At 43.0% G+C, this 14,970-nt stretch overlaps 1 protein-coding gene across 2 annotated transcripts; it reads left to right on the top strand.

Moving 5' to 3' along the window:
- Positions 1–2,032: 2,032 nt before the first annotated feature.
- On the top strand, positions 2,033–13,442 carry TM2D3 (TM2 domain containing 3). Of its 2 annotated transcripts, XM_024742720.1 has the most exons (6): positions 2,033–2,154; positions 2,548–2,640; positions 4,142–4,299; positions 9,459–9,633; positions 11,117–11,192; positions 13,109–13,442. In XM_024742720.1, exons 1-6 carry the CDS (start codon positions 2,064–2,066, stop codon positions 13,272–13,274), a joined length of 759 nt encoding a protein of 252 aa, XP_024598488.1. In that variant the 5' UTR covers positions 2,033–2,063; the 3' UTR covers positions 13,275–13,442. The 2 variants fall into 2 exon arrangements, with proteins under 2 accessions (XP_024598488.1, XP_024598489.1); XM_024742721.1 differs by lacking the exon at positions 2,548–2,640 and having other exon boundaries at positions 2,059–2,154.
- The last annotated feature ends 1,528 nt before the right edge of the window (positions 13,443–14,970 follow it).

Genomic DNA, 14,970 nt, shown 5'->3' with positions numbered 1-14,970 from the left:
TATGGGGTGATATCTTATTTTCTAATAACATTATGCCTCAGGTATTTTTTAACTGAAGTTTTACTAAAGTTCGCACTGAAACTTTATTTTTCTTATTTTTGGCTACACCCCACAGCATGTGGAACTTCCCTTACCAGGGATCGAACCCATGCCCCCTGAAGTGGAAAAGTGGAGTCTTAACCTCCGGACCACTAGGGAGGTCCTGAAACTTTATTTTCAAAATCGGAATCAATTTAACTAACCAACAATCACAAAAGAAGAAGCTAGTACTAAATATTGGATTACTAACAAAGGATTCTGAACTCAAAGAAATTCAGTGTTGTGCAATCTTCTGTAGTTTCCACTATAGGATAAGAGTTGCCATTTTAATGCTTCTAAATGACAATTGAACCTTATTTATCTTTAGAAAAAATAAACTCTCAAATAAAATGTGTTATGTAGTGCTTCCAGGGTTTCACCTATAGGTTTATACCATAATAATTTGCTCCCCTAGAGTTAAATTACTCTTCTGATGGGATGACATTCCACTGATTTACAGACTCAAGTGGATTTCTGATTTTAACTGAGGAATACCTTACTGCTCAAAACAATTAAAATGGCTTTATGTCAGTAGTGAATTTAGCTACCAATCAAGCAGTATTTTTTGTGTTTATTTGGTTATGTGCTGTGGAATTCAAAATAAATTTAAGACCTGCTCTCTCTTCTGTACACGCTTATCATTTAGCTTCCTGAAGAGTTGGAAGACAAACCAGCAGGGCTGACCGTGAAGAACAGGACTGAACTGCACGGGTCCACTTACCCGTGGGTTTTTTTTTTTTTTTTTTGCGGTACGCGGGCCTCTCACTGCTGCGGCCTCTCCCATTGCGGAGCACAGGCTCCGGACACACAGGCTCAGCGGCCATGGCTCACGGGCCCAGCCGCTCCGCGGCATGTGGGATCCTCCCGGACCGGGGCACGAACCCGTGTGCCCTGCATCGGCAGGCGGACTCTCAACCACCGCGCCACCAGGGAAGCCCCCCGTGGGTTTTTTTTCAATAGCAAATACTAGAGTATACACAGTCCTACCCGCAGTTGGTGGAATCTAAGGAGGTGGAGTCACCGATAGGGAAGAACCGAATGAGGAGGGCCCGCTCTAAGTTACACTGCGCCCCTCACCCCAAAGTTGTTCAAGGGTCAGGCCTGTGTGATGGAAGGTGCAGATTGTGTGATGTACCTGTTTAAGCTAACTTTAATTGAGGCCAAGCACTATTCGATACGTTCCTTGAATTCACCAAACGTGCTAGTGAGGCCGGGGGTTGTCAGAAGACGCCCCATCCCCACCCCAGACAACCTTGTGTTGGGTGGGCGGGGAGAGGGAAGCCCGTGCTCAGCCCAGCACGAATGTTGCTGCGGTGGGAACAGATGCGGATCGCTGTGCCGGCCGTAGGGAGCCGCGGCCTGGGAGCAGCTCCCTCCCGGGGCGGGCCTCCTCCAGGGGGGTCTGGGGGCCTGACACCCGCGGCTGCACTTCAGTCCGGCTTCTCCCCGCCTTCGAGGAGCGTCTCTGAGGACTGGGTAGACATCCGGGCAGGGCGGGCCTGGAGAGATGCTCGCGGGACGCTGCCCGGGCCCTGGGGTCGCGGGGAGTGGGTCCTTGGTGGCCACCTGGCACACCTGGGGTCCTTACCGAGCAGTCTGGGCCAGTTTCCTCATTTGTAAACAAGAGGCTTTTTAGTCTGACAAAAAAGTAACGTCGTCGAACCTCCGCACGGTACCAAGCGCACAGCAGCAGTTTTTGTCTCTAAACGTACAGATCCGGCCACAGGTATACAGCGGCCAACTTCCCACATTTCCCCGCCTCTGCTCTCGATCCCTCAGGTGTGACTTTCGGGGTCCAGGTGACATTTCCGTGTCTCCATCCGCCGGGGGAGAGGTGAACGCCTTGTCACAGGCGCTGGCAGCCCTAGGAGGCGGGGCGCGGGGAACTCGGGAGGAGGGGCCGCGCCTGCGCCGTGTACCCCCGCCCCCCCCCACTCCTCTCGGCCCGGCGTCCCCCGCGGCCCGGAAGTGTTTCCGCTGGCAAGATGGCGGGTGCAGGGGTCTTGCTGTGGGACCTACGCCGCTTGTGTCGAGTGCTGCTATTCCTCTCGCAGTTCTACATCCTCTCGGGCGGCGGTGAGTTGGGGGCAGGGGTCTGCGCCGGGCCGGACTGAGGGGTGGGGAACCCAGGACCGCGGGGACCGTTGGCCTGGGCCCTTGGGCGGAGGCTGAGTGCGGGCGGAGGGCGCGGGTTGCTACAGCCGAGTCCGGCTCGTCCTGCCGCCGCCCCTCGGCTCAGGGAGCCGGAGCCGCGAGCCTCGAAATGTGGGCCTGGGGGCTCGGCCTGGGACGCGGAGCTGGGTCTTGGCACCGCGCGTTGTCTCCAGTTGCCCGCAGACCTAAATTGGTGTCGACCCCATTGGGTTTCATGTTCAGTTTCCCGGCGGTCAGGCCGAGATGTTTGCCCGAGCAGCTGTGGGCCTGGCGCGATACACACACAGCCTGAGGTCTTCGTTTCTCTAATCATAGGATCCTTCAGTGTAGAGCCTTCGCAGCCGCTGGCTCAGTCCGACAAGGATCCGGGCCCCACACGTACGTTCACAGTAGTGCCCAGGGCAGCAGGTACTAGACGTTTTCTCTTCTAGTAAACGTGTATATTTGTATCTAGTGGTCTCTTTCTTTTCTTTTTGGATAAAATTTCTTGTAGAATATGACATCACTTTCCATGTTTTGAACATTTTATTGATTGCATTTTAGATATGTGAACTAAAGGCAGATGCATACCTTTTCTGTAGACAGTCTTGGTATTTCAGTACCTTTTTACATTCCTGTCTCATCTTTTTCCAGTCCCAGGCTCCCCATTTCTATCTCTTTATTTCAAGTTTTTTCTTTTTTCTGCTTCATCCATCAAGATAACCTTCAACCAATGCTTCTTTCCCTTCAGAAAATTTCTTGTGCTTTTGGAACCCTGTTCCTGATGTTGGATATTATTAAAGGCTCCCCCAGGGCTGTGTGAAATGGAGGGATTGCAGAAGGACTGGTACAAACCTGGCCTCTATCTCTGGTGGTGCTGCTGGGAGCTGGAGCAAAATATTCACCTTTCTGGGTTTCCGTTTTCTCATCTTTTTAAGGTCGTGGGGTTGTCCTGGCCCTGTAAACTCTTGGCTTTGTGATTCTAAGTGCCCATCCTCCAGCCACGGTAGTAATAGGAACAAAGGAAAAGAAAATTTTCTTTTCTTTTGTTCCTATTACAAAAGGGTATAATAGGAATTATACCCTTTTGTAAGTATACCCTTTTCTAGGTATTTTGTAGAATTGCCCACTTAATAGTGACTTTAGGACCAGATTTAAATGAGTATTAGTGTTTTGCTAAATGGAACTTTGGTCTCTGTAGTTTCATCCCTTTAGAGTTACATTACTTCAGTAAATTGAAACTGGCAGATGTATTTTACTGATTCTATAAAAGACTACTAGAAGACAGCAGCATACTTGAGTTTAAAACAGATTATTTTATAGAGAAAGCACAAGAATTTTTTACTCTCTTGGACGTTTTTGAAAGCTTCTCTTCCTGAGAATACTGGTTGCAATTTTGATCCTCTCTTAAATGATAGTAATATATTATACTCCCAGCTAGGCTGGCTGGAGAAACTTACTGCAACCCACTGAATAAGTTACTAATATAAAGAACTATTTTGAACTTTGGTACTGTAAAATTGTAAATGTTACTTGCAGATGGTGGCTTGTTGAAGTACCAAAGTGGAATAATGACAGGACGTTTTTCTAGGGTTGGTACTTTGTTGTACCGATTGATTCACTTAGAGGGTTAGGGGCTTCACTTACAAATTCGTGAATTCAAGTGAAAAGAACATTGGATTGGAAACAGAGAGGTTTGGGCTCTGGTTCCAGTTTTGCCCTCCCTCTGTGATCTTGAACGAACTTTATCATCTGTAAGCCTTCGTTTTTTTCATCTTGTAACATGATAGACTTTTTGAGGTCCTAATTTATTCCTAGCACTGTATATATGTTATGTTCATGATTGTGTTCCTTAAGCTTAGAAAATTGCTTTCCTCTGTTATTGTAATCAGTATTCCAAGAGAATAAGCTTCTCTCTCACCTCTCACAGAAAGCACCGATATCCCACCTTATATGATGAAGTGTCCGAGCAATGGTTTGTGTAGCAGACTTCCCGCAGACTGTATAGAGTGCAAGACCAATTTCTCCTGTGTCTATGGGAAGCCTGTCACTTTTGACTGCACAGTCAAACCTTCTGTTACCTGTGTTGTAAGTACTGCAGCTTACTTATTCTTAATAAACTGATCGTAAAGCTTGAGTTACAAGTAGAGTTTAGACTTGACTATGGAGGAAATTCAGAAGGGGCTCTGCATTTTAAAAGTAAGATTTGAGGAATAAAGTCAACTTTATCAGAAGATGGAAACTTCCATCTCCAAGTAAGGTTTGGTTGCAAGGGTTCAGATGGCAAGTTTTTGACATAAGGATAAATTGAAGCAATTGTCAGACTTCTTACAAAAAGTAGGAAGTAAAAGCTCAAATGCACCAACTGTTGCCCATTAGAAATGACCCTGTTACAGTCGTCACTCCTGCAGCCCATCTCTGATATGTTGACAGCCAGGAAGGAGCCTACAAAGGCTTCCACAGTCGGTGTTCCTTAGCATGCTCTCGGGATATCTGCTTCAGAGCCACAGACTCCTGGCGGCAGCCCCACACCTGTTTAATGTGACAAGGGCAGGGAGACTCGTGTATCTGCATTTTTGAACCGTTGGACCAGGGAAATTACGGCAAACTTCATTGTAGTCCCAGCATGTGGGTGAGATACAGAGTAGAAATGAATAATGAGGCAGTGTTTTACTCTTGGACCTGCCATGACTAGCTCTGTGATTTAGTCATCTGTCTCTTGTTAAATCAGGAGATGGGCCCAGAACAGCTTTCCTAAAGTGTTTCCATGGCGCCCTCTTTCTGGGAGATGGTTGAGGAGGAAAACACAGATTCCATACCATATTCTCTATCTCTGTCTTTTTTCTTTTTTTTAAGGGAAGCAGTAGGAAGTAAGATTTTTCTTTTAATTAATTTATTTATCTTTGGCTGCGTTGGGTCTTCATTGCTGTGCACAGACTTTCTCTAGTTGTGATCGGAGGCTACTCTTCGTTGTGGTGTGCAGGCTTCTCCTTGCGGTGGCTTCTCTTGTTGCAGAGCACGGGCTCTAGGTGCTCAGGCTTCGGTAGTTGTGGTGCATGGGCTTCAGTAATTGTGGCTCGTGGGCTCTAGAGTGCAGGCTCAGTAGTTGTGGCGCATGGGTTTAGTTGCTCCACGGCATGTGGGATCTTCCCGTACCACGGCTTGAACCCCTGTCCCCTGCACTGGCAGGCGGATTCTTAACCACTGCGCCACCAAGGGAAGCCCACCATATTCTCTTTTGCAGATTCCCTTTGACCCAGCGATTCTAACTTACTCGAACAAGATACCTTTCCCCGTCGGTTCTTTGGAACTTGGTCTGCAGAGGGCTAGATTAGAAAGTTCCTTCCACCCCCAGGCTCTTTCTCTATTTCTCCTGAGGTCTAGTATCAGGTGAGGGCATGAGGGAGGCTTCACTCCAAAGGGGAAATGAGATTTTATGTGTTCTCAGTGTCTGGACATAGTGTTTGTAACTGTCAGTATTTGTCATTTTCTTATATCAGAGTTACTCTTTAAAGTGTGCTGGAAAATTGAACTAGTTGCTGGGTAATCTTCATGACTGCCCTTGGATTATCAGTTAGTCTCTGTTGCTGTATCTTACATAGAATTTTCTCCCTACTTACCTAATGGCGAAACCTGTTTGAAGGCTTTTGAAATTGCGTACTTCATTGGTCTGGCAGATAGTAGGTACCTTGTGAAAAATGAGAAAACTGACGGCTGAGGAGAGCTTTTCCAGAATTAGCCTCCTTTGTTTGCCTCAATGTCTTTGACATTCATCTCTCACAGCTGGTTCCTGAATGAAACATAGTTCTCAATTTCTTCCTTCTTTAGGTGTTCCAAAAACAAGTAGTTTCATTTAGCGGAAAATAGCAGAGAATAGGAGAAATTACAAAGGTAGAGAAATTACAAAGCTTAGGGAAGTTTCTGAATTTCTGGGTCCTGGTCCCTGGTGTATCCTCACCCCTTGGCTGAGATGTGCCCTGGATGGGTTCCTTCCCTTCTCCTCCCCAGGTGCTTTCACCTCACCTGCTTCCTGACTAGCCAGTCATCGCGAATCCTGTAAAGTAGCAGATGCCCAGCCCGCAAGTGTGGCATTTGAAGGCGGCCTCAGGAGCGTCTGGTGGTCTGTTTCTTCTTAAAAATGAAGAGCAGTCAAATAATTGGCTGTCAGGAGCCACGGGCCCCAGGACTGCTGCGGCCAGGTGATCTGGGGCAGGCCGTGCATTCTTCCCTTGTTTGTTTAATGACCACCTGTAGGATCCTGTCTCGCTAAATAAGTTAGCATTTCAGGAAGAAATAAGCTGTGACCATCTGCATACGCAGGTGCACGTGCAAATGCTCATCCTTTCGCTGTGCTGCACTCAGCTTTCTCCCTCCCTCCTGCACCTTATTTTGAACTTCATATTAATGGAAAGAAAGAAACTCTTGTCCTTCTAATGCATACTGCATAGGGACTCAGAGCAAGGGAACCTTACCTGGATTACACTAGTCAAAGAAATTGTTTTATAATGGCCCTGTTAAGTATATAAATAGAAATTAATGCAAAAATCCTGCAACCCCTTTCATATCAGCTAACTCCTGCTCCAGCTATGATGGGAACTATCAAGGCAGTTACCTCAGCTGGAAATGTGCTTGATAGAAACGCTGCTTTCTGTTCCTTGGAGAAGAGCTCAGTCTGCTAGTGTATTTGAAGCAAGTTTAATTCCTTCAGATAGGTTCTGTATCTGACAGCTGTTTCACAAAGGGAAAGGTAACAAATCTTTTTACTACAGATGAGCTTTTGTTGGGATCTATACTTTTTTGTGGTGTGAAAATGGATTCAGTAAATGCTGGGGTGCCTGTGTAACTATATGGAAAAAAGTGGAATCCTGTTTTATCCAAAGTAAATTCCAGATCAAAGATTTAATGTGAAAAAGTGAAACCACAAAGTACCAGAGAAAGCATGAGGTAGTTTTGTTGTAATCTCAAAGTAGGGAATATTTTTCTAAGTATGAAATAAAATTTAGAAGCCATAAAAGAAGGAATTGATAGATTTGACTACTAAAAATTAGAGATTTCTGCATGCCCTAAAAAAAAGCATAAAGGCCAACGATAAATGACAAACTAGGAAAAAGTATTTCTCACACACGTGACAAATAATGCACTAATATCCATAATATATAAAGACTTCCAAAAAGCCAATAAGAAAAAGATGACAGTCCTGTAGAGAAATGGTTTTAGGACATGAACAGAGGGTTCATGGGAAAGGAAATACAATTGGACTTCCAATGCATGAAAAAAAGTTTAATTTTTCTCATGATTAAGTACAAATCAATGCGTTTTGTTTTGGTTTGGTTTTTTTGCGGTACGCGGGCCTCTCACCGCTGTGGCCTCCCCCGCTGTGGAGGACAGGCTCCGGACGCGCAGGCCCAGCGGCCATGGCCCATGGGCCCAGCCACTCCGCGGCATGTGGGATCCTCCTGGACCGGGGCACGAACCCATGTCCCCTGCATCAGCAGGCGGACCCCCAACCACTGCACCACCAGGGAAGCCCAATGCATTTTTTAAACTATCAGATAGGCAAAACAATCAAAAAGTTTAACACTCTGAGTTCTTAAGGGTATAAGGGACAAACACTCCTGTTAGCAGGCGGGTAGGTTAGTCAGCCTCTTGTGAGCACTTTGTCTTATCTCTGAAACTTATAGATGCACATAAGCTTTGACCCAGCATTTTCATATTTAGGAATCTATCTTACAGATATTACATATTGCACGTGTATGCAAATAAATATGCCTAAGGATATTCTTTGCTGCTTTGTTCACACAGGCAAGATTAGAAACAAGCCGAATGTACAAAAGAGAACAGTTTAATTTATGGTCCACTGTGTAGTGAAATAAATACATTGCAGCCATTGAGAAGAACTAGGCAGCTCTAGGGATATTTATCAATATCTATAGAATTAAGTGAAAAGTAAATATCAGTGGGAACATTAAATTAAAAAAAAAAAAAAAAGTGCCCATGCATAGAACAGACTCCCTGGAAGGCCAGAGTGGGTGAGCGGTGCTTGGTGCTGGGGAGGGCAGTGCTGCTGAGGGCTGGGCTGCACCAGCCTTCTCACTCTCCTGTTGTCTCTGGGAGTTTGTACCACATAAACTTATTACCTAGTTTTAAAAAACAATTGATAAGAAACGTGTTATGGATGCATCACTAGAAATATGCAGACATTTAAAACAATATTGCTTAAATCATGCAGTGCCTTACTCAGTTTCAAATACTGTCCATAATAGGAGTTTTGCATTAATCAAAAAAGTTAATAAATATAATACTTCCAGAGGTGATTGTGTTACCATTTAAATATTATTTTGAAAAATATTTATTACAATATAATGTCAAGTGGATACAAAATGTTTTCAGTGTAATTCCACGTATGTAAATCTGTACTATAGGAAGGAAAAATGAAAGAAGGTTAAAAGTGCTTGTCTCTGGAGAGGTTACAGGTTTTTTCTGTAATTTCCAAATGTGCAACATATAAGAATATGGACTGCTCTTATAGACAGAAAACAAAATAAGGACATTTAAAATTGAAACGAAAAAAATCTCTGGTCTCAAAGTTCAGGGCCCACGGTGAACACTTGCTCATCAGCCTCTCTATGGAGTTCTTTCTAAGTTGGGAGTGGTTTTCTGGGGCTGCCGATGGGTCGGTCCGGCTGGGTGCTCGTGGGTGTGTCACAGCAGTGACAGCCCTGGGGCTCTGGGCCACTCGCAGGACGGCTCCTAGGGAAGAGTTGAGACCCGGTGGCCAGGCTGTTCCTCCAGGAACAGGGCTCCTGCGTTCTGCACGGGCTTGCAGCTCCGTGACCTTGAGCAGAGGGACTCATCTGCCCTTTGAACTCTCTGTGACTCCGAGTCTTTATAAAGTACATTTTCCTTTTTTCTGTGTTATAAAAGTACACATGTGCATTATTAAAAATTTAGCCAAAGTAACAGTGATGAAATAATCTTATCATTCTGAAATAACCTTTGTTACTTTGATGTGCATTTATCTAGATATTTTTTGTTAGGTATATATTTTTGGTTGTATATTTATGATCATAGGATCATAGCATACACATTTGTATTGTGTACATATTGGTTTGATACCTGTTTTTCTGCCACTTCCTTCTAGGTCATAAAGTATTTTAGACACTTGGTGCCATATGACTGTAGTTTTATTGACCTATTAACAAGCTACTGTATTATGATTGAATAGTTCTGTGTCCTTTGGTACGTAGGATCAAGACTTCAAATCCCGAAAGAGCTTTGTCCTCAACATGACTTGCAGGTTCTGCTGGCAGCTTCCAGAAACCGACTACGAGTGCTCCAGCTCCACCAGCTGCATGGCGGTGTCCTGCCCGCGGCAGCGCTACACGGCCAACTGCACCGTGCGGGACCACGTCCACTGCCTGGGTAGGTCGGCATTAAGGAAATCTGTGAGCAAGATATTTTTTCTACGCTTATTTATGGAACTGTAACCAGAAACTTAAGAATTAAATTTTAATTGTCTCGTCAGAAATATTTATTAGCACTATTTTTAGTTATGCCAGTTCTATTTTAAAATGTAATATTTGATAAAACAAAAAATGTGTAAGGTATAAAGCATAGTGTATAATTGAGTTTCACCCAAATTAACAACTAAAGCAGCGTGATGCCATTGAAACTACCAGAGTGTGTTTCCTGCATGCAGTTACCCTGCCTCTTCTTCAGAGGTAACCACCCTTTTGGATTTTCTTATCATCTCACTTCCTTTTCTTTAAATTTTTTGTAGTTCTATCACATGAATGTACTAGAATATAGTGTGGTAAATTATTCAGTAGTGCATGTTTTAGAATTGTATAATAGACTGTTTATGGTCTTCTGAGACCATCTTTCAACATCATAGCTCTAAGATTCTTCCATTTGTCTTCTCTTATTACAATTATTTTTTACTTCTATATAATAACTTGTAAGATTGTATCATAGTTTATCCTTTCTCCACTGTATTTGGATTATTTACAGTTTTTTTCCTTACAAATTGCGCTGCTGTTAAAGCTTTTGTCCATATCTCCTGGTTGCACATGTCCGTGTCTCCTGGTTGCACATGTTTGTCTGGCATACACTCTCTTGCGTGTGTTATTTTCCAGGACGGTTGTATCCGTTTACATTCCCACCAGTGGTTACACAACTGTTCGTGATGATCCACATCCTCTCCAATACTTGTTATCCCTACGTTTTGTTTTTTTTTTCTTACAGACTTCTAGGAATTCTTTTATATTTTGGGTAGTAATCTTTTGGTGTCCCTAACATCCTCTCCCAGATTTTAACTCCCCCCACAACCCCTTTCTTTTGGTATCTTTTGAACAGAACTTTGAATTTTTAGTTAGTTGAAGTTTTTAGTCTTTCAGAGTTAGCCCTTTTTTGTTGTAAGAAATCTTTCCCTACTCCAAATTCATAATTTCCTGTACGTTCTTTTAAAAGTTGTAAATGTGGCCTTTCACGTTTAGGTCTCTAGTCCCCTGGGGTTGGTTTGGTATATGATGTAAGGTGGATTCAGTCTCACTTTTTCTGGCTGGGACAGCCCAGTGTCCCAGTACCCCCGGGCGGTCTGTGGGCCCGCTCCCTTCCCGGTGCCTGGTTTGTCTGTCTCAGCCCCATGTTACCCACGTTTTCACAGCAGGTGGGGTGTTCTACCTTCTTCAAGCTGTGATCCTCACAAAACTGATTTAAATGTCGAGTCTGTGCTCATAGACAGCCAGGGCTTTCTTTTTACCATTCATCGTAGTGAACATTTACTTTTGTAAAGAAAGTTGGCTTTTTACATTGTAAATCACAAGGCCCCTAGTTATAATTTAGTCTCTGTGTGAGAGTATTTTTATACCCATGTTTTTATGTGGAGTGTTTTCCCTTTTTTAAGGTAACCGTACTTTTCCGAAAATGCTGTACTGCAACTGGACTGGTGGTTATAAGTGGTCTACTGCTCTGGCTCTGAGGTAAGCTCTGTTTCTAGTAAGTCGGATGCCATTTGGATTTCGTTGGGGTTGGTGGGCTCTTCCAAGCTCCTCCTCCATCCACTCAGATCCCGCCGTGTGTTAGGTAGACCATAGGGACAGCAGTGTGGGAGGTTATTTAGGTGGTCAGACCAGTACCCTCGTGGAATTTAATGGCCCGTTGCTGGTTTTCCTCCCGAGATGGCCTGCACATTCTAGAGGTGACTGTAGTCATTACTAGAGATCATTAGAACCAGTCAGTGCTTCCCATCCTGAGTGTACCCTGAATAAGTAAAATGCCATATACTAATTAAAGTCGGTAGGTTTATGATGTATATCTTTAATTTTCAGTAATTTTCTTCTTTATTACAAAAAATAATACATGCTCAGTACTGAAAACTGGAAAAAAATGAAAATGACAAAGAGAAACGTTGAAAATCCTTATAATTCTACCATTCAAACATACTTATAGACTTACAATTTTTACATAAAAATTTGCTTGTATTAGTTAAACTTTTCAACAGTTTGAAAAGAAAATTGTACCAGTTCTTCCCACCGGAAGGAAGGGCAGGTGGGGTGCTGGTTAAATGATTCTCTGATTAGGAAGGTAGGCATCTGCTGTTGGAGGTTTAGGGTAAGAGTCTGAGGTGGCCTGTGGCCTCTGGTGAGACGCGGGCAGGGCTTCTCAGCCTTGTCATTGTTGACATTTGGGCCACGAATTCTCTGCTGTGGGGCGTCCTCTGCAGAGCAGGATGTTCAGCAGCATCTCTGGACTCCATTTACTGCGTGTTAGCAGTCTCCCCAATCCCCACTGAAGCTGTGAGAATCAAAAATGCCTCCAGGGGTGGCCAGGTGGCCTCTTGGGAACCACTGCGTCAGGGTTTGGGCTGGGGAAGAGGAGGATCCTGCTGGCAGGAAAGCACAGCTGAAAAGTGAAAGACGGGTCCACGATAGAAAATTAGATGCAACGACAGTGAGATTTGGTGACACCCAGCGTCTTTGTCAGCAGTGGTTCACATTCAAACTAACAGCTGACTTTCTGCTTTTCAATAAACTTTTTATTTTGGAATAATTTTAGATTTAAAAAAAAGTTGCAAAGCTAGAGACTTCCTGTACACCCTTCACTCAGCTTCCCCCACATTGTTGACATCTTAAATTACCGTGGCACATTTAATAGCTGATTTTTTAAAAATAAGAATAATTTTCTTCTCTGGGCTCAGCATGGTTTCTTTGAGAATATTCACGGTGAATGTGATAACGCCTGGTGTTTGCTTCTTGGTACTCAGGGTGGGGGATTGGAAGGGTGTAGATGAACCAGGGATGGACACATGTTGATAACTATTGGAGCTGGGTCATGGGTGCTGTTCTCTTCTTTTTACTTTTATATGTTTGGAATTTTTCATAATAAAAGCTTTAAAAGAAATACAATGAGAAGTTGTCCGAATATTGTTAGATCTTAGAATTGGAAGGAACCTTAAAAGTCATTTATTCTGAACATGAAATTTTTAAAGATGGGTGACCGACAATGTTCACGACTTGATCTGGGCGGCCATGTGGTGTTGGCTGCCTGGCGATGCCACCTTCAACCACCATGTTCCTGCACTGTCTGTAGGACTAGCCCCACTTTGCTCTCCTGGATGTGCCATTTCAAGCTTAAAAAAGCAACAAGCTCGATTTTCTTGAAAAGAGGACCATTAGATTTCATTACAGCTAAAAAGTGTTTACTTTTGACAATTAAACGGTCTTGTTGCCCGTGATTGTTTAGTGTTGTACATTTGTGAGATAGTCACTGTGTCCTGATTAAGGGATCTGGTGATTTGAGGCCCTTTCCCACATGTGAGTTAGCGGTTACTGAGGCGCAGTAATGCAGGCGCAGTCGGGGGGCCATTGATGGACTCCAGGCCTGTTTGCTGTTGCAGCATCACCCTTGGTGGGTTTGGAGCGGACCGCTTCTACCTGGGCCAGTGGCGAGAAGGCCTCGGCAAGCTCTTCAGCTTTGGGGGCCTGGGAATATGGACGCTGCTCGATGTCCTGCTCATTGGAGTCGGCTACGTGGGACCAGCAGATGGCTCTTTGTACATTTAGCTGCAGTTGCGCGCTTCAGAGGGGAGCAGTGCTTAGAAAACGGCCTCTTCCCTGTAGGAGTCCATGTGCTGTGAATGGTGTATGTGTATGTTTTTAATGTACAGCATCTGTACTTTGCCTGCCTTGATGAAGGTAAAATAAAAAACACTGAACTGTGTTTATCTGGAATTTGTTTTTATTTGCCTGAAGTCTATTTTTTTTTCTGTGAAAAAAATTAAACTTACTTAAACTAGAAGAACAACCTGTGCAGCGACTGAAAATCTGTTCAATTCGTAGACTTGAGTTTTATATTGCTTACCTCAAACTGTGCCACATGTATCTCCAGCCTGAGTGTCATCTGCCGTAAAGAGCTTTTCAACTATAATTGCAGAAAGTGGGAAATGTTTTTATTCTTTAGCTAAATAAGATTATCTACCTAAATTTTCAGTCATCTCTGAGCTTTGCAGTGTAATGTCTATGGAGTCTGGTCTTCATATATGACTGTTTGAAGTAAACTGCAGAAATTTTGTGTCTGGTTCCTGTGATTGGAATTTTGTTAGTAATATAAAATGTTGCAAGAGTACTGGAGAATTAATAAAACTGCAAGTTACTTTAAAATTTTTGCAGACTTCTTCCTGTTATGTTTTTTATATTAAAACATAATCTTGAATAATCCTAGCAACTTTTATAATTAAGAAGTATAATATTTATTTTTCAGGGCATTACTTCATTCTAATAGATATATTCATAATTGGCTGGCTCATTAACACACTGGAAGTGTTAAAAAATGTGTTGATGTGATAAATGGTTTTGAGTCTTTGTAAGATCTGTTGTAGACCCTTTCTTGGAAATAAAAACATTTATTAATCCAAAATTTTTTTTAATTAACTTTTTTTTATTCAAGTATAGTTGATTTACAGTATTTCAGACTGATTCAGTTATGTTTATATGTGTATATATATATACACATATATGTATGTGTATTTTTTCAGATTCTTTTCCATTGTAGGTTACAAGATATTGAATATAGTTTGCTGTGCTGTACAGTAGGTCCTTGTTGGTTATCTATTTTATATATAGTAGTGTGTATATGTTAATTCCAAATTCCCAATTTATCTCTCCCCACCTTTCTGCTTTGGTAACCATAAGTTTGTTTTCTATGTCTGTGAGTCTATTTCTGTTTTGTAAATAAGTTCGTTTGTATGTTTTTTTTAGATTCCACATATAAGTGATATCGTATGATTTTTGTCTTTCTCTGACTTCACTTAGAATGATAATCTCTAGGTCAATCCATGTGGCTGCAAATGGCATTATTTCATTCTTTTTTTATGGCTGAGTAATATTCCATTGTGTATATGTACCACATCTTCTTTATCCCTTCCTCCGTCAACAGACACTTAGCTATTGTAAATAGTGCTGCTATGAACTTGGCTATTGTATATAGTGCTGCTGTGGACATTGGGGTACATGTATCTTTCTGAATCAGGGTTTTCATCTTTTCTGGTTATATGCCCAGGAGTGAGATTGCTGGATCATATGGTAACTCTTTTTAGTTTTTTAAGGATGCTCCATACTGTTCTCCATAGTGGCTGCACCAATTTATATCCCCACCAACAGTGCAAGAGGGTTCTCTTTTCTCCACACCCTCTCCAGCGTTTATTATTTGTAGACTTTTTGATGATAGCCATTCTGACTGGTGTGAGGTGATACGTCATTG

Source organism: Neophocaena asiaeorientalis, unplaced genomic scaffold, assembly GCF_003031525.2.
Source record: "Neophocaena asiaeorientalis asiaeorientalis breed wild unplaced genomic scaffold, Neophocaena_asiaeorientalis_V1.1 scaffold155, whole genome shotgun sequence".
NCBI lineage: Eukaryota > Metazoa > Chordata > Mammalia > Artiodactyla > Phocoenidae > Neophocaena > Neophocaena asiaeorientalis.
Note: the sequence above shows the minus strand (reverse complement) of the source record. Positions and strands in the feature narration are given on the sequence as shown.